The 21,803-nt window shown below is 39.3% G+C and overlaps 2 protein-coding genes across 6 annotated transcripts; both read right to left on the minus strand.

The window, feature by feature from the left end:
* Positions 1–138: 138 nt before the first annotated feature.
* On the minus strand, positions 139–21,772 carry MLH3 (mutL homolog 3). 5 transcript variants are annotated; one of them, XM_085580576.1, is made up of 13 exons: positions 21,626–21,772; positions 16,235–19,585; positions 12,662–12,760; positions 11,944–12,014; positions 10,877–10,981; positions 8,797–8,869; positions 8,080–8,151; positions 7,001–7,109; positions 3,794–3,953; positions 3,083–3,106; positions 2,800–2,881; positions 1,361–1,512; positions 139–632 (listed from the first exon to the last, which is right to left on the minus strand). In XM_085580576.1, the coding sequence occupies exons 2-13, from the start codon at positions 19,515–19,517 to the stop codon at positions 555–557; spliced, it is 4,308 nt and encodes a 1,435-aa protein (XP_085436702.1). In that variant the 5' UTR covers positions 19,518–19,585; positions 21,626–21,772; the 3' UTR covers positions 139–554. The 5 variants fall into 5 exon arrangements, with proteins under 5 accessions (XP_085436702.1, XP_085436701.1, XP_031360832.2 ...); XM_085580575.1 differs by lacking the exon at positions 21,626–21,772 and adding an exon at positions 20,123–20,387; XM_031504972.3 differs by lacking the exons at positions 12,662–12,760; positions 21,626–21,772 and adding an exon at positions 20,123–20,387.
* ACYP1 (acylphosphatase 1) lies at positions 20,576–21,772 on the minus strand. The gene is made up of 2 exons (XM_021542650.3): positions 21,626–21,772; positions 20,576–21,219 (listed from the first exon to the last, which is right to left on the minus strand). Exons 1-2 carry the CDS (start codon positions 21,707–21,709, stop codon positions 21,004–21,006), a joined length of 300 nt encoding a protein of 99 aa, XP_021398325.1. The 5' UTR covers positions 21,710–21,772; the 3' UTR covers positions 20,576–21,003.
* Positions 21,773–21,803: the final 31 nt, after the last annotated feature.

Genomic DNA, 21,803 nt, shown 5'->3' on the forward strand with positions numbered 1-21,803 from the left:
AGAACACAAACTGCAAGGAGCTGGAGAAAGCAGCTCTTTGTGTTATTCATTGCCAAGTGTTTCTTGATTCTAAATTGGCCTATATATACTATGAAGCTGGTCGATCCTCATTCCAACCACTGCCATGAGCCCAAGAGGTGAGTTTAGTATAAACTTTATTAAGAAATACTTGCCAAATTTCAAAGTATTGTAAAATACACTAATTAAAATTCCCCTCTCTATGATGCAGAATTATGCAGTCCTTGCAGAAAATAAGTACTTTAGTAACTGCAAATGGCTCCAACTCCTTGCACCCAACAGTCCAGCACTGACATAGGGCCCAGACTTACAGTGCAATTCCTTAATGTTGAAGATACTTCTCCAGGCTCCAAGGGTGGACTCCTCCTGCTCTGTTCTCCTAGCTGGTCTCTGCTTCTTTGGTCAGTAGTCGGAGGAGGGCTTTGGTGACTGCGCTGGCTCAGAATTTGGCTCCACACAGGGTAGTGTAGTCTAACAACAGGAGCATGGCTCATACCAATGCTTCTAGCAGTTGCAGTTTACAGTTTTAACTTTTTTTAAATAGGTTCTTTTTTTTTTCCAAATAGCTGCCATGCTCGTGCCATCTTCCTCAGTCTAGTCAAATTTGGTTTAGGCTGGAGGGAGAAAAATGAAGAAGCACAAGTCATAATTGAGTAAATAAGTTTCAGTGTTTCCATACTCTTTACCCTAATACAGTCATTCCTATGTTAATACCTAATTCAAAATCCCACCTGATTTTCAACAGAATCCAATTCAATAAAGCACAGTAATAGCAAAAGGGAGGAGTAATGATTTTGTTTTAAATTTAAATGTAACCTGATTTAATATAATTTAAATGTGACCTTGTCTAGTGGAAGGTGTTCATAGTCATGGCAACTAGATGATCTTCAAGGTCCCTTTCAACCCAAACCATTTTATCATTTTATAATAAATGCTGCTATTCCTTTGCTTTATCCCCATTTTACAGCATCTTAAACTTCGGGAAAGTAAGCATTTGTTTAATTAGCATCTTTGCCACTAGCAGAATTTTAGAATTTCCATGTTTTCCGAATTTTACACTTCAAAACTGCAAGCATTTTAACTGTATGCTTAACCTTAAGGACACTATTCAAGTCAGTGTGACTATTCAAGTAATATATGGTAAGATCTTTGCTAAAGTGTTTACAGGACAGATGGCTTTTGTCCTGAAGTTTTATTTTATTGATAACAATACATAATAAGTCAAGTAAATAAAGCCAGTGGTGATGGTTTCAAACTAGACAATCTTAGTTCTAACACGCATACACGATGCACCTCTGATAACCCAGAACATGGATTACCAGAGGTGTGGCCCACACAGTACCTGTTTTTCCTGCTGTAGATGGTCTATGTCTGCAAGAGGCAGCATTGAAGGTCTTCCATGAGCACACTGGAAGGGTAGCTTGCAAGATGACAAAGCTTCAATAAGCCTGCAGCTCTCCTCCAAAGTCAAATGCTCATTAAACTTAATAGCTCCTGAAAAAGAGAGACACATTCTTGCCCCTGCTGCCAAAGAGGACTTCACTTCCTTCTACAGCTGTGGTTTTTAGTGAAAACTTTGGGGGCATCTCCCAAAGATTAACTGAGAGGCTGCAAAGACAACCCAAAAGCTGCAGTGTGGCAGACCTGGGGCTCAGCTCAGTTAAAGAGTCTGCTGTATAAGGAGATCAGCTTTCCATGGCTTAAACTTTAACGTAGTCCAAGTCTGATGGATGGTAAGACTATTACATTTTGGCATGTCAGGTAACGTTGCAAGAGGCAAATGGGCTTTTTTGTGTGTGTGTTACAGCTGAAGTTGGAAACAGTTCACAAATCAAGAAGTATTAAACCAAGACAACAGTTAATAACAGTTTCAAAGGCTTTAGTGGCTCTCTGTGACTGCCACGGACAGGTATCACTTCTGAAACCAAGTTCTAACCCTGCCACCAAGTCCAGTCTCACAAATGACCACTTAAAGGCATCCAGAAGAAATTCAAGCAGAACATTAGGGAGTTATTCCAGAGGTGTTTGCAAACTTCAGCCTTTACAGATGCACAAGACCATCTGCAATATGCTTTCATCTTTGATCCTTTTTTAGACACAAAAACCCAAAACCTATTGACTGCCAATTGAAAATTGAGACATTGTTGAGAAAACAGATACTTCTGCTTCACATTTGCCCTTTCAGTGTGATCTTGTTGATACTGTATATGGCAAAGGAATTGCAACAAGAGGCTGGACCTACTGCAGTCAACACCAAGAAGGCCTGCTCACTGCTGGGTGCTAGAAAGCAACAGTTCCCTGAAAAGATGTAAATTTTTACCACATTCCTTCCAAAAGTACCTGATATATTGGAGGCACATTTAAACTACCACTTGGGATACTTAAAGGAAATTTAAAATTTTGAAAGAGTGCCTAAGTGTTCTTTACTGCATGCTTTCAAGCAGATTCTAGCACCTTTCCCCTTGGCCCATCACAGAGCTGTTATCTGAATGGTTTAGAGTGCACACAGATGAATACACCTGTGAACTGTATGTTTCACATGAAGGTTGGGAAGTATCTTAGGCCTATACATGACTAAATTGGGGGAGTATCGCTTATCCCTTAGTGCTGTCCATGAGCATTACCTCCTCATCCCTAAAAATAGTCTTTAACCCTACAATAGCTGCAAACACATCCAAACACTGCCCCAGGGAGGACGATGTGTAGAGAGTAAGGTTTGGGGGAAAAAAAAAAAAAAAAGACAAAAGGAGAAAGAATGAAAGAAAAGTACAGTTTCCCCACCATGACAGGCCTGGGAAGCTAACACCTTCAGAAATGTCAGAGGCAGTGTCCCTCGTGCTCCTCTTCTTGTGGTCTGCAATAGCTAAAAGCAGTAAAGGGAACATCATATTACTTTCCATTTAATATGAAAAAAAAAGAACTGTAACACAAAGAAAACTAAAAATGAGGAAAAGCTAGGGGATTATTTAGTCCACTCTCTCATTTGAAGCTCAACACACTCCCTTTGATTCACGTAGTAAGCTTCGCATGTTATAGTCAACTCTAGAAGTAGACAGCAACTCACCTCAACTTGTTCTTGAATAAGCTCCTAGAAAGAGAAAAGGTAATGTCATCAGTTGCTATTTTTCCCTTCCATCCCCCTACCCTACATTTTGTTCACATCTGCATATAATTTACTGTGTGACTGCCAGAATAAGAAAAAGTGATACTGTTCATAATACAGTGACCACAGTCTGGAAGATCTAGGTGGAAGTCCTGACCTCCCACTGCAAGTATCACTTCAGAAATTTCTCCCTCAAACTACAGAACATCTGAAACAGTGGTATTTAGAAAGCCCCACTGACCATGTAGAGATTTGATGGAAGCAACTTTAATATTGCTGATAAATAAATATTATTTGTTAGGACTTATTAATTTTACTGTTCTTTCATTTAATAATTTTTTTGTTCCTTCAAGCATTTACTTTCCAATTAATAATCCATGTGCAGTAAACTATCTTTACAGTTAAAGTATCTTTGCTATATACAGTTTTTCTTAGCTTCTCCACTAGTCCAAGTCTGAAACAGTCTTCTATCATTTCAGTTAGAAGACTGAAATGATAGTGATTTCATTCAGTGATTTCAGTCTGGGTACTATTTAGCTACTAAAAGGGATGGCATTCACATTTGCCAGGGGACTTCATTGTCTCTTTCATAACCAAGATCCTGTAAATACTCTGGGCCAAGAACACAGAACAAGACCTACTATCATAACTTCACCCATTTCCACAGCTGACCTCCACAATACTTTTAGTGATAGGTTGTCTTTTCCGTCGTAATTCATTGGCTTCTCTTTCTATAAAACACATTGGCACTTTCCTCACAAGAATCAAGGAGTTGTTTGTCTCAGGAAATGACAATTCAAGACCCAAGTCCTCCAAATTTTTGTAGCAGCATCTGAGGAAAAAAAAAAACCAACAGAAATAAGACATCAACCACTGTATCTATGACTCCACAGCACATGTAAATATTTCTGTAGTCTACATATATAGTTTCCTCATACCACTTCCTCTAAGAGTTTCCCATCTCAAAATCCATGCCTCATGAGATTCCAAGTAATTTTGCCCTTTCAGCTTACATTCAGACATGTTTTTTCACTCCAATCAACCGTGCATTTTTTATGTTCCACAACTACAAGATCTAAGAGTTCCTGTACTATGTGAAGAGAGGCTTTATTTCTCAATCTAAAAATCTGCCTTTTCTGAAGATGCACAAGATATCTTGTTTAACATACAAACATTCCAAATATTGAAATTACACAGCATTAAGACTACTTGAAGTCTAATCTAAAGGAACTGTGATTTCAATTAACATATATTAACAAATACTTAAAATGGAAAAAATATTTTAAGAAATTTATGATGGTGTAATGAAATTTATATCCTGTTAAGCAAAGAGAACACAGGAAAGAACAACCTCTAGTTAATTATGACATATGTCAGCCAGTGGATGGAAAAACACACACAAAAATGAGACTTCACAGATAGATGAGAGCTTATCTTCAAAATGAAAACAACTGCAACAATATATACTTTATTAATTCAGGGAGTATTCACTTAAAACAAATGTGGTAAAGGTTAGTTCTAGAAAAGAAATTCTTTGAACAAAAAATAGAAAGAAGCAAATATAAACTTACCTAAATCAATAATGAGAATAGTACAATTATTAGTCTCCATATGAACATGGCTTGTGAAATTCTACTCAAAAAAAAAAAAAAAAGAAGACATGTATAGCCTTCAGCAGGCTATACAGAAAGAAAGACAAAAAGCCCATTGTGAATGAAATGACAAAATCCAAGCAGCTATTGAAGTCAACTGGGCTTTTCTATTTTTTTATTATTATTAAAAGAAAAAAATAAAGAAGGAAGTTCAAGAGTCAACAGAACAATGCATTACTACAATGCTTAGTAGATAAATAACAGAACCAAAGCTGCAGGTGAACCAGAGGCCCAGCTGAACAATTAAATTGCAAGCATAGCTGAAGTGAAAGGTCTTTTAGACAAGTTATTTTATTACACCAAATTTTACCACAGAATACAGTCACAGTCTGACAGTAACAATAACCATAGAATTTAGATTTTCACATAATACTTTTCATTCATAACTTTTTAGTAATGATAGTCTCACAGAGCAATTGCAAAGGGATAAACTGCTAATACAGATTTAAAAATTATTAAGTCACACAATAAAAGTACTAGCATGCCAACACCAGTAAGCTTTGCTGAAAATCACAAGTGGCATCCCTCTGTGCTGACTATTCAACCAGTGTCCTTGGAAGAAACACATGCCTTTTTGATTTACTTCCTTACTCAGTTTTGTAGAATGCTTGTGATTTACTTGATGAAAAAAGTAGCTCTCAGAATGCATTAGCTCTTTCTAAAAGCCTTTAATGCCACCACTTAGAAGTAGATAAAAAAGGAAGTGCAAAAGGTTGTCATGGCTGGAGAAGCAACATCTATTATGATCTAGAGACTACGGAAGCAAGGTATGCTGGCAACAGATGGTCAGCATTCAACATGAGTCCTGATCTGTATCCTTATGACTGTTTATTAATGATGTGGAAAAAAAGAGGCATGGACAAGCAAGCAAAATTGTAGAAAGCACAAAATTATTCTGGTCAGCTGAGACTAAGTTGAACTAAACCAGAATTTAAAACAAGTAGAAAAATGAATAATGAAATCAATAGGATGAGTGAAAAATGGGCATAAAAATTGAATTTACTCACTGATAATTTACAAATTATCAGAAGCAATTTGACATTTGGCTGGCTTCTACATAAACAACAAGAAGTCAAAAAATAACCCCACTACTCTGTTTCTTTGCCTTGACTATCCACAGACAAGCAGCTCATGCAAATAGCAGTAGCCAAAAAAGCAAACCAAATATCAGGTGTGGATATAATAAACAGAAAATATGGGCACAGCTGCAAAGCTACGGTACAAATCAATGGGATTTTCTCACTTGGTATATTGTATTCAATTTTAGCCATCCATTCTCTAAAGTAAATCTATTAGAAATGAAAGATATTCACAGATGAGTGCAAAAATAAAGCTGAACAATATTGTAACGTTAGTAACATCATTGAGAAGTGGGACCAACAGAGACATCCAAATATTACTGAAAAATGAACAACAAGTGTACCCCTGTAACGGGCAACAGTCTTAATAAGGACTAAATCAGCTGCTGTTGAGCTTGCCACAGGAACCACAAAAAGAAAAAAAAAGAACAGTAATGAGGTAATACTGACAGAACTTCATCTGAAAATTCAGAACAATGCACTGAAAAAAACTCATGAATGCATGTGGCAAGTGACAGAGATCTTGGGGAAAAGAAAGTTTCATGAGTCTTCAGTAGGTCTGCAATAGTACAACAATAAATCTGTATCTAAACTCTAAAAGTACAAAAGTTAAACATCTTAATTGTAGCTAGGTCACCATTCTGAAACATTTGGGAAACAGTGTTCATTAGTTACTCTTGGCAGTCACCTAGGAAAAAGGAATGTGTTTTTGAAGGATTCACAATAGAGACTTTCCATACCCCATCCTCCTCTTCTCAAAAAGTGCCTGTGAAGTCAGTACCTAGGTCGACAGTCTGGGCACTGCACTCCTTTGTGCACTCCCAGGTCCTGAGCCCCAGACAGGAGGAACTGTTGGAAGCTGCTTTGGCAGTCTTCTGGCCCACACATGAAGGTTTACTTTCCCAGGAAAATCAGAGCACACTGCAAAGGCACAGAAATGGCACACCCCAGGGTTTTGTCTTGAGATGTTGTAACAACAAGCCTAAGAAGCGTATCTGTTTCCCTCAGTACAGACAGAGCCAACTGGGCTCTGCTCAGGAAGGAATCAACAATTTTTCTCCTGAGTTTCATAGTAACCTGGCAATATATAGAGATCTTCCTGGTCAGCAGAGACATCCCCCAAAATTGAGTTATTTGTCACTACTAACCGTAGAAATCTTCTTTGCTCTTCAGTAACTTCAATCTCCAAAGGGGGAGAGATGGAGGAAGACAGTATTTTCTTATTTCCACATGCTGCAGCTTCCTTCTCATAGGAATCTGTGAATGAAACATTTAGAAGCATCCCTCTTAAAATATTTACGGAGGCATTACCCTTAATGACCCTCTGGTTTGGCACATAATCCCCTGCTTGGATTAAAAAAATGACCACAGAATGCCTTGTCTTGAAACTTGTGGAGGACTGGGAATGTCACAAACCAGACATCCAGTCTCTGGGGAAGGGTTGGTTAATGCCACTTTGTTTTTTCCCACCAGTTCCAAAAAAAAGTCACCCTAAATAGCAAAACAACCTACTGATATATTTGGTTCAACTCAGAGAGAACAATTTTTCCACAGAAAAGTCAGATATAAATGGAGTTAAAATACTATTCATTAAGCATTTCCCCCTTCAGTCTTCACCTTTTTTCAGTACCTGCCCAAAAGGAGCAGAGTTCCTGGAACACTCGGCAGGAACTGCACAGTGTTTGTTGATGTAAGAGAAGGTCAATGATTTTTAAGTACTTGATGGATGACTATTGTGCTTTTTAACGCTGAAACCAATGGCTAATGAGCTTACATAGGAGACTATTATCCCTTTGCAAACAGTCAGACTGTGGAAATTTTAGGCTTTAAGCACAGTATTCAGCTAAAAAGGAACCAAATGAACTAGGCTCTTTACTCGGCATCCTATGTCTTATTATTCACAGTATAACCCCACAAATGTATTGATGTTGCTTTATTTCCTCTTCATTGTTCTTCCTATCAGTCTTCCTGCTCTTTCATTATGTCAGCACTATTTTAGTTCAATAGTTCTGTGGGTAGGGAGTATATCTTTTATATTTGGAAAGGCTGTAAGAATTTTCAGCTGCCAATATTATGACTGCTACAGATACTGAATGTCTGCACTCTTCTATGAATCAGGATAAAGATGTCAAATGGATATCCTATCAGTTCTGTACATCCCAGAGAGCTCATTTGTACTTTTCTGTGCACTGATCATCTTTGTTTCTTAGACCACCTGAATCCTCACCTGCAATCAGCTGCTCCAAGCGGATCCGTTCATGAGCTGCATGTTGGTCCACCAAAATCAAGAGGTTTCCATCTAAAAATGTACCACAACAGATGAGAAATAGGCAACTTTGTACCAGACAACTGCAGGAGTCAGGAAGAACAACCACTTCCCAGAGGCCACATTTAGAAGATAAGTATCAGCTTGATTCACAGAAACAAAGTGAGGAGGAGGCTGTGTTGGCAGAACATAAAGTTACTACAGAACAGAAATTCAGTGGTCTGAAATGGTGCTTAAATTTGGTAATTAAATTGAGTCACAAACACTTGTCTATTGACATCTTCATCTAACTTCAGAATGAGAGCAGAGATCACTTATAAACTGTTCTGTTTGACACAGTCCTTTAAAATGATACAAAAACTACTGATTTTAAATGCCTTTTTTGTACAGCTTCAGAAAACTTCAACAATGAATATGTCCAGACACTGTGAACAGAGCCTGAAAGGTATTAGCAATTTGAGTACAATCTATTTTTATAAAATTAATCTGAAGGCGGTAGGAACACTCAGCAACGTCCAAAATAAAGACAAAGAAGATCCAAGAAATTTCAAGCAAAGACTAAGGTTTTCCTCTACTAACAATATCATCCCAAGGCAAGAAGAGATTACAAATAGGACAGTGCTCCCTCTGCAGTCTACTTGACAGCCACCTCAACTTCATGCTATTAACCAGTCTTACCTGCCTTTTTTTCCACTCCATTCCTAGTGTTAATTAAACAAGCAATAAATTTATTGTCCACTTGCTGAAGAACCTGTAAGATACTCATAAAACTCATTATAGAGCAGTACAATTATTTTTAAAATGAAGGCAAACAAACAAACAAACAAAAAAAAAATCAAAATGGATCAAGACCATCAAATAGCTAGTATGACGACTAGAGGACTGGAAGCCACATCTTTCCAAACCCAAAAGGCCTAGCAAAACTATACTGAGAAGCTATATAGTTATTTATCAATTGTAAATATGGGAACTAAATATGGAAAACGCAGGCATTATTTAAGGTAAAAGATAATACTGGTAGAAGGTCAAATGACTATTAAATGGTCGTGAAACAGTTTAGTCTGGATCTAAGAGAAAGTTTCAAAATTAAAAAAAAAATCTGGATAAACTTTTCTAAAGATAGTAATAAGGGCAGGAGTACTAACTGTTCTAAGGTGAATTAAATAGTCATGTAGAGACCTCCTTAAGTTGGAAATGAAAGCTGTGCACTGTGGCTCTGAGTAATTGATCTGTTGATATCACCAAAAGATAACATAAACAGCTTATTTTAACCTGCTAATCATCTGCAAAAGAAATGAAGCAATTTTTCCCTTCATTTTTTGATTTATAATTTGCCTTTATGACTTGATTTCACTTTCCCCTCAAGCATCAGAAATCAACCAGAGCAATAGACAATACTGAGATGAGGTGCACAATGCTTTCAGTATCTTATAGTTAGATTTCTAATATATAGATATGGTGTTATGGAGGAATTTCTCACAATGTCACATAGACAGCTCACCCTGAATTCTCTGTTTCACAACATGTGCATTGTTTACCTGATAGGTGAAAATTAATGGATGACTATTTCTTTGCAGGGATAAACAACTAATTTTTTTTATTCTTTTCCTATTGCATGATGAAATATTTTCTGCTTTTAATCTTTTGTAGAGAGAGTCTCAAAATTGCTATAGGGTACTGAAGGCAGTATTTAGGTTTTTCAGAGATAAGAAGTAGTAATTTCCTCTAGTTCTGCCTTCTTAAAAACATAGAAAGGAAAAGATGACACAGGTAATCACAGAAACATTCAGTGAGTTTTAAAGAACAGTTCTTATCATGAGAAAACAGATAAATGCTACTTTCCATTCTCCATCTTTCCTCTCTTGTCTTTGTGAAACATAACCTGTTCACTGAAACATAACCTGTTCACTGCAGTAACTTTTTTTTACTCCTATTACTCATGCACTCACAATGTAAGTAAGGGAATTATTTGAATCTTTGTCCACCCTGGAGATGAACATTACCATGTCTCCCACAGTCAGAACCTGCACTAAGTCAGCAACCTGACTGCATTAGAGTAGTGCCAGCTGGACCTGCAAGCCTTTTGTCAGTGGGATGCAAGAGAGGGAGAAAATCCACCCTGGCATTTCTACCCAAGCCAACCATCACACATGTAAGTTGAAGACTTATATTTACATTAGCTTTTAAGCTAACAATCAAAACATTTGAATAAAAAACCACTGAAATAGTAAAATTTGATGTTATAATGCCACTTTTAAAAATCACTTTTAATTGCAGACATAAATATTAGGGTGAAATTTCAAGTTTTTCCATTAAATCTTGGATTTGATTTGATCACTCTGCTAAGGAATTAAATTTCTAAGGTAAATAAAAAAGGAAGATACGGGACACATTTAAGAGAAATATGAAAAACGAAAATGCTAAACAACAAATATAAAAATTGTATATTGAACTATAATTTAGTTAATGTTTCTAAGCAGCAGTAACAGGGCTATCTCTTGATTTTGATGTAATCATACTAGTCAAGTAGTTTTAGAGTCACTTGAAGATAGCTGATTAACCACGAGATGATACTAAGATATGGCATGACACACATCTTCTTTATCACACATGACCTATAAATGTGTTAGTGCTCATGAAAATTAGGAATATGACCTGTTTTCCTGGATATTTCTTTCCTACCAGGTAGAAACATCAGCAAATCCCATCTGCTGAGTAGGATTTTGGGGATGAAAGCTAGTAATAGATTATATTGTACCTGCATCGAACGAACCATGTCTTTGGTGAAACGATAAGGATACAAGATATTGTGAATTTTCACAGCCAAACTGTCAGCCTGACCACTGGTCACATCAACTGCAATCTGTAAAAACAGGATTCCACATCAAGGAAAGGCTCAATGATATGGCAAAAAACCTCCAAACACACAGAGCAAATACTTTAAATGGACTAGTTTTAACAAAAACTGGAAATAACTCTGCATTTCACAAACCAAGCTTTCTACACAAGAATAACACCAATTTAAAAAATCATCTGGCAATTCCTCTGCTTCTGTCCCCATGTATCTTTCCCATCTGGCTATTACCTGGTAATTTCAATGAGTCCAGCTGATTCCAAGTACCTATCAAAAGCTGAAGTTAATTATCAGCCTAAGTGAGCTCTCAGGGGATGGCATTACAAAGAATGCATTACCCCGGAATGAGTCAGAGCACACGTCACTGCAAGGACTGAACAGAAGTGTTCCCTTCCAGAAACTCACCAGCAGGTGGTTTGCAGCTCTGTGCCTATTGTTTGCAGGTGGAAATGGTTACATACATATGTTTACACACACACAACATGAGGATTAAAGATAATGCTACCTCATGACAGCAAAGGAAGTTTTTCTAAAAGCTCCAACATTGTTTCCCTCTCACATGCTGTAATCCTGCCACGCTTTTAAAACAGTTATGGTAAAATACACTTTTAAGACCTGTTCAAACCTGGGTTATTTTATCTCTATAGATAGACACAATTTTGTCATTCAATAACTTTTAATTTTGAGATTACTACCTCTGTAGAGGGAAAGATGGTTTACAATGCTTTGGTTTTGGAATTATGTAAAATTAAAGATTAGCCTGATACCTGCCTCTCTTTGAATAAATCCACAAAAATTACTTGCATCTAAACAGCCTATAAAAACCAATCCAGGTCCATAGTGTAATACATCCTTGGATAACCTATATGCAACAATCATTATATTTGAAATTTTGGCCCCAATATTAGAAAATAACAAAAATCTAAAATTATTCCTATTTCAACATGAGATGCAAGGTAATACCTACTTACCTCTGGGCAGGGAACAAAAACAGGATTATCCCATTCCAAAAGCAATGACTGGAGAGACTCCCCTTCAGCATCTAGGAATGAAAACACAGATTATACAGGAACTACCACCATCTGTCAATAGAATGTTCACTGGGGACCTCAACCTCACACAAGTATTATTTCTTTTTTTCCTTCATAAAAAGGGGAGAGTGTAAATAATGGAACATGGCACTAGGCTTCTTTACTGTCTGCTTTAACTAGGAAGGGCAATGTGCATCTTTCTGACTTCTGAAAATGCTGCAGCACAATTCAATAGGCCTGGAAAAGGTGTGAAGAGATGGTAAGGAAAGAAAGACCTGTTTAGCTACCCACTCCCTCTGGACAAAGTTACATACCAAAAAGATTATTTCATCCTTTCCACTGCAAAAAAAAATAGTGTGAGGATTGAAATGATTTTTCACATTCCCAGGCTGGAATGAGTACAAAGAAGGGAGTAGGTAATTATTCTTTAAACTCATGACATAATTCAACAAAGAACTGGGAATTTCATCCTGTAAATAAGTATTATTTAACCTGTCTTCAACCCAAATTTTTTTTTTCCAGTTTTAGATTTGAGATGACTCACACAGTCCCATTGTTAACAGACCTTGAGTAATTCTGGGTTCCTGTTGGGACATCTGGGAGAATTCTTTGATTTGTTTTTACCACAGAACACTGTGTCCTGGAAAGCTGGCCCTACCTCTCAGATTCTGGCTTGCCTGAGTCTTCTCTTTTTGAGGTCTAGGAAGGAAGGGAAGCACAATCTCACTTCTAAAGGGATGGCATCTGAACTGAAACCCTAAACAAAAATAAATTAACTGCTGCATAATAAGAAGTATGCAAAATTACTAAAAGCTATACATTTATTATATTCTTACAAAGGAGCATGTGCTTAGCCCTGTAAAATTTTGCGTATCACACAGATTTTGCAACCTAATATTGAGAAATGACAACACATATGTAAAAAACTGAGAATTATCAGACATACATGCCTTGGGAAATGTCAAAATATTACCATGGTTTCTGCAGGACTGTATTTAAAAATTGGCTGCTGCCTTAAACTAGTAATAATTATTTCCAGAATTAGTGCAACCAGAAGTGTTTCCCCAAAGAGAAAGAACTCATATAGTAATCTATCAGAGATCAAAACATTGTTGAATTCCCTATTAAGGAGCAGCAAATCTGTTATCTATCACCATTCCTATCAATACTTAATACAGTTATCAGGAATTTGTAAAACTGAAAACTACACATCAGTGAGCCCACACAAGGCAACAAGAGTTAGTCCAACAATATGTTCCCACCCACCCAGAAATGATTTAATATTACAAACTTGTGTTGTTATCAAGAGCATTAAGAAAAGTGGCTCAGATTTCCACCACACTGGTAAACATTTCACCCTTCCTTTGGTACAATTCAGTCTTTCATTCTTTGTGAAATAATAATGAATTAATAAAGTTCCTTTCTACCAAGAAATTAAGGGTGTGCATTCAGGAAAAGAGGCAGAGTGATAATGCCAAAGAAAACCAGCTGTGTGCTGATAAGCTCAGTGTGAAAACGCTCTATGAAATCTTAGGCCAGTCCACAGACTCCTGACTGTTGGCTCCATTCTAATGAGGACCAGTGACCCTGGCGACTGAGAATCCTTTCAAGAATCCAAACTGACAGCCCAGCACTGGAGAGTAACTCAGCATTCCACTGTCACAAAACCCTGAGGAAAGGACAAAATGGCCTAATGTAGTTCCTGCTAAACTGTGGGAAATTGAAGAATGCTGCCTACTTCAGACTCTGGCAGAACTTTTATAGCTATTGTAATGAAAAGACAAAATCTCTCAAGTTCACTGAAGAATCTATCATATGTAACAATACATGTCCAGTATTTTATATATGTAATAGACAAAAAGTCACCTCCCTGTTTTTTCTTGAAGGAAAAATCCTTGTTCGAGATATATATTGTTCAGAAAGTTAGGATTTACTTGCTCCAAGGCTGGTGAGACTTCAGACTTGGCAGAGATACTAGTAATATAATTCTTCAGACAAATAACATTATCATAGGATAATAATGTGTATAATTCATGCAGGCAACCCCCATACAATTACCATACTTGAGCGTTCATTTTCACTTGCCTCAGATCATGAAGATATACCAGTGTAATGACATAACATAAAGAAAAAAATTTGCCAATATAGCTGGCATAACAAGAAGGATCAGGTTGAGCTAGGATAGTTTCCTACTACAAATGCATTGTTCTAAAAGGCATCCAATGGTGGAATTAAGTTTGATGAATTTTCCTGTAGCAATCAGTTTAATCAGGATGAAGATGCCTGGGTCTGGCCTACAAAATCTAACATCTCTTAAGCACATGGCTTGTGGCTGGAAAAGATGACAGACAGCCACTGCTGTCATGAAAAAGAGGATATGGATTATTCTTACCTACTTCCACCTATTGCTAAGCAGTGTAACTTCCCTAGAATTGTGTATGAGATGCTATTCTTAGGGACTACAAAATTCTAAGTCAATACCATGGGGTTACTGACACTACTCTAAAAAGCAAAATGAAAGCATACAAATGAGAAAATTATTCTGCTCCTGGGTATTAGCAGCAGTCCAAAACAGTGCTCAACATTAAGAGATGTGAATGCTGTGTTAGGACACAATTATGCTTATTCCTATGGCTGAAAGGAACAAACATCCTTTGCTTCAAAAACATATGAAACAACGTGTTTGTTGAACTTTGAAAGCCTAAGACCTATAAGATCTAGCCACAGTTCAAACACCTTGTGAAGATTTGGGAGGTCCAGCTCTTAATCTAAGAAAATAATAAAATCAGACATCTCCCCAAAGAACTGACAGAGTTTAGAAAGACTGGCACCACTGATAAATGGAGAGTAACACCAATGCTGAGGCTAAGAACAGTGCCATGGGATGTAAAAAGATGCAATACAATATATGTCTTCAAAACCTACTGACTCTACATCATCTGAAAGCATAAGGGTACATGAGGTATTAACTCTATAAACATGAATTCACTATCCAACATTTTGGATAGAAGGTCAAGGTCTGCATCTTAGGACTTTGGTTGGTTACTAAAGAATACTGTGGGCAACAAAACTGGCATACCACAGAAACTAAAATGCAAGTCAAGGAGTGTATATTTGCACTTGCAAGTAGTTTTGATTAATAAAAACTTGCATCAAATTTTCTGCAATGGAACAAAATAGATATTAAAAGCTTTTGACATCAATTATTATACATAAGAAGAGCTCAGCAACTGAAACAGCTACTGCACCAGTGTTTCTGTGACTGGTGACAAACAAGGAAGTAACAGACAAAACTGGAACAAACCAAATGCCCTGACAATTGATTAGACAATTATTTTACATGATAACTAGAAAGAAGTCCAAACTACTTTTTCAAAACAAATTATACAGTAGAAAATAAAGTCTACACCAAGAATGGCTGCATCTTCACTCATAAAATCTGCCTATAGACAGAATGAACAACAACAAGAACACAGATATATCCCTTGAACAGAAAATTATCGAAGACAGTACTAGGCAGACAAACTAGATTAGGAAGATACAGAAAGTCAAAACCCAATAGACAGATCAGTGAAGACTCATGAACACCATGCCCCTGAAAGAATAATACAATGCAGGGTTCTTTCACTAGTAGAGAAGTTCCACCATCAAAACAGCAACAATGCTGTACATCATCTGCTAAAAAGTGTGAAAGAATAGCCTGCCTTCTAAAACCCATGGACAGGAGACTACACATTCTCAGTGAAGTTAGATTTTTTATTCATCTTTCAAGGGTTGCTTTAAATTTTGTATGCAGTTTGAAAAAAGGTCATAAAGCTCTCTTTAACAACACATTCTTAGAAACATAACTGTTTAGGACAAAATGGTAAAAAACACAGTACTTTTCTGGTACACTTACTTTGAAGTATGTTTCTCATTTTATATGTGACAACAATTACATATAACTGTTATCACAGAGAATGTCATGATGCCGAGTGAAAAACTAGGCAGCTGTTAATTGTCATGATGCTGAAAACTTTCTTTTTACCATTTCATTTAAAATGATCTTTTAATATCTTTACTGTTAATGTTTTACTGTCTCCATAGTTCCCAACACTTTCTTGTTTTCCATGCAGCTATTACCTATAAGGTAGTGAAGAATTCAGTAAAAGGTCTCAGGTGCAGCCAGCAAGATTATTTCATGCACCTAGAACAGTTTTCCTCCCATTTTTACAACCACCACCCCTCTTACCATTCTCTGAAACAACATTCACAGCCATTGTTGTAATATCTTGAATGCAGGCAGTTTGACATCCTTCACTAGGAGGAGTGCCATAGGTGCTGAGTCCCGTTGCTTTATTGATGTATACAGTCTTACCCGACAAAGCATCAAAATCTTGCAGCCAGACAGAACACAACTCATTCCTGGGATTGTCTGTTCTTGTGTTGTCAGCAGAGAACTCCAAGTTCCTTTGAAAGGTCACATGTGGAACCTCAGTATCTTTCATATTTTGTTCTGAGGATTCACCTAACATACTTTTATCTTTACAGATGATGTTAGTACAATCATTTTTAGCAGGTAATGATAAAACTGAAGAGACTGTGTACTCTCCTTCTATACTGCTGAGAGATGATGAGCTGATAGGACTCTTCACAGACTCTGCTATCACACCATCTGATTGCGAGCACACAGCCTCCTTAGAAATGCTGGACTTACACTCCCTCATTTTTTCCACTGAGGATTTATATGTTTGACAAACATTATACAAAAAATCATTATTTGAGGATTCACAATCAAAAGAATGGTCGTCTTTTCTATTTGAGTCTGTTTGGAACGGTTCACCAAGTTGTCCTACTTCTTTGTGATCAGTTTTCATTTTGGACAGTTTGGATGATAATGATCCTGGAGATCTTTTACAACTTGTATCTTTGTTACTAACCAGAGAGTAATCAGACAATGTCAAAGGACTCTGACAAAGGGCCTGTTTGTCCTGTGACATTTTTTCACTGCAAAATAAAGTATTTTCTAAGGAACCAAAACCTTGGCTAATACTATTAGAATCTGTATCTTCTGCAGGTAGAGTTTTACAACTGCCAAAGTTATCATGATTGCCATTCCCATTCTTTGAAAAATCACAGTTAGTTTCTGAATTAAGAACTGGGAGACCACATTCATTTCGCTCTGACATGGGTGTTGGTAGCATAGCCTTAACTCTCCCATAATACCTCCTGAACTTTTCTAATGATCCCAGCTGTGTGGACAAGCTCAGTTTCTTAGAGGGCTGTGATCTTGGCACAGCTATCTGTTTTCTTGTGGTTTTGATAACAATTTTCTTACGAGGAATACCTGAAGAAGATGCCAGCGGCAATTCCGTATTGTTCAACATTTCATAAGGTCTTTTATGGGCAGCAGTAGGCACAGCTATCTCCTCCCTCCGCCGATGTGACAAAGGTTTGTTCTCATTACCATCAGTCATGCCCACCTGTCTGGTAAGAGAAGCTGTATATTCTTTATTAGTATTACTGGAAATACCCTTAGCATTTGAAGACTGAATCACAACATTCACTTTGTGGTCAAAAATATCCTTGGCACTGACAGGGCCAGGCCTACATGGTGTGTTTAATGCAGGATTTGTTTCTGTTTGTTCACAGTCATGTGGGGACTCATTTTGAATAACACTTTTTATGAGGTCTGTAAGGCACAACTTTAATGGCATTGAACTAACAGCCCCTCTTCTGGCATCATCTATCACTTCAGCTATCCCCCTGTTTCTTCTTGCATTACACAGTCTCATTAATGAACTTCCAGAGACAGTTTCAGGTGCCACTGCTGTTTCAGTGGGGTCTTCTCTCTCAAGCAGTGATTGAATAACATCCTTATTTAAGACAAGAACCTTACTGCTTTCCTGTGTTACTTGACCTTGCTGGCTGCCCACATCTTTTATACTATTCTCTGCACAATCCCCTAGGTCACCACAACCATCTATTTCTCTTATTTCTGATCTGGGCCCTCCACTGAAAGAGGAACAAAGATGTTCTGAAGGTTTCAGATGAGTATCAGATACTTTTTGGGAACTCTTAGTGTATTTTGGCTCCTGTTCGGATGTATTTGATTTAATTAAATCAGAAATTGTGTCATCTTTGCTTGGCAATGGAATCTCTGCTTTATTGTTTTTACATGGATCAGATGATTCAGCAGTGTTCTGAACTGGGGCATTTTTAGTTTCCTGTATATTTTTACTTGACTCTGTCAGATTTGAACTTTTTTTCCCAGTAATGGATTTCCTCTTGACATCTTTTGATTGCAAGCTATATATTTCATAAGAATCCACAATTTCATTACATGCTTTCTTAAAACTTTCTTGGATGCTCTTCTCATCAAGAATTGAAGGCTTCAGAACTGGAGCATTATGCAAACAAAAGTCATTACGTTCATTAAATTCTCTGATGTCCTCACTACAAGGTTCAATAAATAAATGCTCTCGCTTCAAAAATATTTTCACTCCTTCCTCTATGCAAGTTAGAAGAACATCCCAGTTCTGGAATTCAATCAGAGTCTTTGCAGGTTCCAGGCACACATCATAGTCACTGTATGCACAGGTTACATTGAGAATAAAGATCCCATACAACTCTGGCCCAGAGCGATGGTGACCAGGACTTGAACTAGCCTGTCGGTTTGCAGGGACACTCTTTGCCTTGCAAATTACACTTTCTTTTCTTAATAAAAAATCAATTAGTTTATGTAGTCTTGTCTTTAAAACAAGCCTCCTATTCACATACAAGAACTGCATATTCTTATTGTAATGTCCCTCGGTACTGATAAAACCACTTATCTCAAATCCCCCAGATTTGTGATTTATTTCTCGCAGCTTCTGAGATCTGCCCAGTCCATAAATTTGACAAAACCGAGAGTATACATCTCTTGTCTTAGGGAGCTGAAGTACCATAGAACAAGAAACATCATTTCTTAAAGAAAGGGAAACAGAAGGATGCATTAGCGAAACAGCCTCGACCTTCTGTCTCGCTCTCTCAATTTCCAGCACAGGATCCATACACTTTCTCCTCACTGGTAACTGATGGAACAGATTGCACACGGTCACCGTAGTTCCGCCACTTGGTCTGTCCAATTCAGCTTCACATACTTCCAGTGCCTGTCCATTGTGAAACAGCTTCATAAACGTTTTTGCTGTCCTGCTGGTCTTAGATGAAATTTCCACTACACTGGCCATGTTGGCTATACTTGCCAAAGCCTCTCCTCTGAAGCCATAGAAAGTCAGGTTCTCCAAGTCTCTCACTGAGCTGCACTTGCTGGTGAAGTAGCGCTTTCCAACAGCTTTTAGGTCCTCCTTCCCCATCCCAGAGCCATTGTCCACCACCTGGATCTTAAAAGCTTCCAAATCCACCCTGATAGCTACACATGTTGCTTTGGCATCGATGCTATTGAGGACAAGCTCCTCAACACAGTGTCCGAGCGAGTTGACAGTGACTTCAGAACGCAACCTGGCTCGCACATCTTCCACCAAACGTTTGATCATGTCAGAATCTAGTAGATGAGAAACACAAGAAACTGCAGGGAGCTCACTGCTCCATGTTCCTTAAAACACTGAAAGACAAGGGGAAAAAAATTAAATAAATACAAATTAAAGACCTGAAAAGACTTTGATTTGTTTTTATTTCATTCACCCTCATAAATACATTTTCCTAAGGTTTGGGTTTTTTTGGTTTTTTTTTTTTTTTGCATTCAGAGGCATTTTGCTGTGATTACTTTCATGCTCACGTTCTGACTATACATTGTCAGGGCCTTCAGGGTAGATGGCCAGAGCCTGAGCCTAAGCTCCTTACTAACAAAATGCTGTGTTCTCAAACTTAGCATATCCAAATCACACTCCTACCATATGAGGCAAAACTCAAAGGATCTGCAAGCAAAAGGCTTCTACTGCAACTTTCATCAGAATTATAAATATCACCAAGAACTGGGCAGAAAGCTGCTCTTCTCCTAATTTCACCTCTACGTCCCCACAAAAATTGACAGTCCTGGTCAAATAGCATCGGCTGCTACTTATCCAGGAAAGGAGTAAAGCAAGCTTGGCAATGGGTGTCAGGCACAAAGAGCAAGCTGTTTATACGAAAGAGAACCCACTGTTTTCAAGTCCTTGGCGCCTACTGGTTTCCTAGTGGCTTCAAGGGGCCTGCTAGCCGTGCCTGGGGATCCGGTGCCGCCGCTGCGACAGGTCTCCGGAGCTGCCCGGCCCCGGGGGCTGACGAGGGCAGCGCGGACCCGCGGCTCAGCTCGCCGCCACACGCCGTCCGTGCGCTCCCCTCACAGCCGGAGCGCCCTCCGCTCCCCCTTCCCCGCGGCCGCGTCCCGGCCCTCGGCGCGCACCGCAACGGCCGCGCCGCCGCGCGCCCCGGCAGCGCGTGCGCAGCCGCGCGAGGACGGGGCCCGGCCAAGAGCACGCCGGGAGTTGTAGTTCCCACCCGACCGGGCCCAGAGAGGCCGGGAGCACGGCTTCCCCCGGCCATTCCCGCACAGCGGCAGCTTTGGCCGTCATCCGCTTAGCCCCTCCATCCGACATCCATGCCACACAGCAGGCGAAATCCAAGCAATTTTATTCTACGTGAAATATGAAGTTCTGGGATAAAATAATTTTTTCCCGAGAAATTTAGTACACAGAAATAATGTTTTTAGCGATGTTTTCTAGTGGCATTGAGCCTGTGATTTCCTTCATATGAGTACCACACGCTAAAAATATCATATTTATCTTATGTACAACTCCCGAAACCACATACATGTGTAAGCAGAGGTTCTGGCCCTGAATAGCCCCTTTAACAGAGACAACATAGCTCTACCCACTGGAATTCTGTGAAAAGCTGAGCATCAAACAAACAAAACAATAAATTAGAAATGTAATAAAATAAAGTTCTCTAGAGCTGAACATTGGCTGACTGAATGAGCGAGGAAGAGAGGCAATGTTCCGTGAGGGCAGCTCACGCTCCCAGACTGCTTCTTCCTGGACAAAGTCACTTCAAAATCTGGAATTCCTTGTGCTCCAGTGCCTCAATCTTCTTTTCATTGCTGAACTCTGCTCGGCTGATACGGGACTGGGGACTTCCTATCTTCCTGAGCCATTCTTGCAGCTCCTGCACCCTGGCAGTTGGACCCTGGATCTGCCCTTGCACAGTGCCATGGCTGGTATTTCGGACCCAGCCAACAAGCCCCAGCCTCTTAGCCTCTCCCTGAGAAGACAATGCAGAGCAAAATGAGGTTAATCCAAACTGTAAGAGAGCAATAGAACAACATTCACATACAGGAGCCAATTTTGCTGGCAAGACACAGACCTCCAAGGAAGTTCCTGTGGCTCAGGCAACAGGAAAGCCGCGGAGGATCTACTCGACTACTCAATATATTCTTTCACGCGTAAAACTGGGGCTGAATCTCACTCTTTAGCCATGCTTACATAACCCGGCCGGGCAGCCAGCAACACCGCGATGCCGGGCTGCCCCCTGCAGCAGCAGCCGGAGCTCAGCCTCGGCCGCGGCCGGGACGCCGCCCGCCCGCCCACGGCGCCTCAAGGCGCCCGCAGCGCGCTGACAGCGGGTGCGCGGGCAGGCGGGGCAGCCGCCCGGGGACCGCGGCACGCACCTGCGTGTGCTTGCGGAAGAACACGCCTTGCACCTTGCCGTACACCTCGTAGTCCACGGACAGCAAGCCCTCGCCGTCCGCCATGGCGGCACCGACACCGCCGCCCGCCGCTCCTGCTGCGGCAGCCGCCGCGCCCCCGCTGCGCCTGCGCCACGGGGCGGCGCCGGGGCCGCGGCCG

This window comes from Lonchura striata, chromosome 5, assembly GCF_050655825.1.
Source record: "Lonchura striata isolate lonStrDom1 chromosome 5, ASM5065582v1, whole genome shotgun sequence".
NCBI classification, from domain to species: domain Eukaryota; kingdom Metazoa; phylum Chordata; class Aves; order Passeriformes; family Estrildidae; genus Lonchura; species Lonchura striata.

Coding starts and splice junctions, on each gene's coding strand:
- MLH3 (XM_085580576.1), bottom strand. CDS start 19,517: ATGATCAAACGTTTGGTGGAAGATGTGCGAGCCAGGTTGCGTTCTGAA. Junction 12,761..16,234: donor GAATGTTGTTTCAGAGAATG/GTAAGAGGGGTG, acceptor ATTTTTGTTTAG/GGTTTCAGTTCAGATGCCAT. Junction 10,982..11,943: donor TTTTTGTTCCCTGCCCAGAG/GTAAGTAGGTAT, acceptor CTGTTTTTACAG/ATTGCAGTTGATGTGACCAG.
- ACYP1 (XM_021542650.3), bottom strand. CDS start 21,709: ATGGCGGACGGCGAGGGCTTGCTGTCCGTGGACTACGAGGTGTACGGC. Junction 21,220..21,625: donor TCTTCCGCAAGCACACGCAG/GTGCGTGCCGCG, acceptor TTGTCTTCTCAG/GGAGAGGCTAAGAGGCTGGG.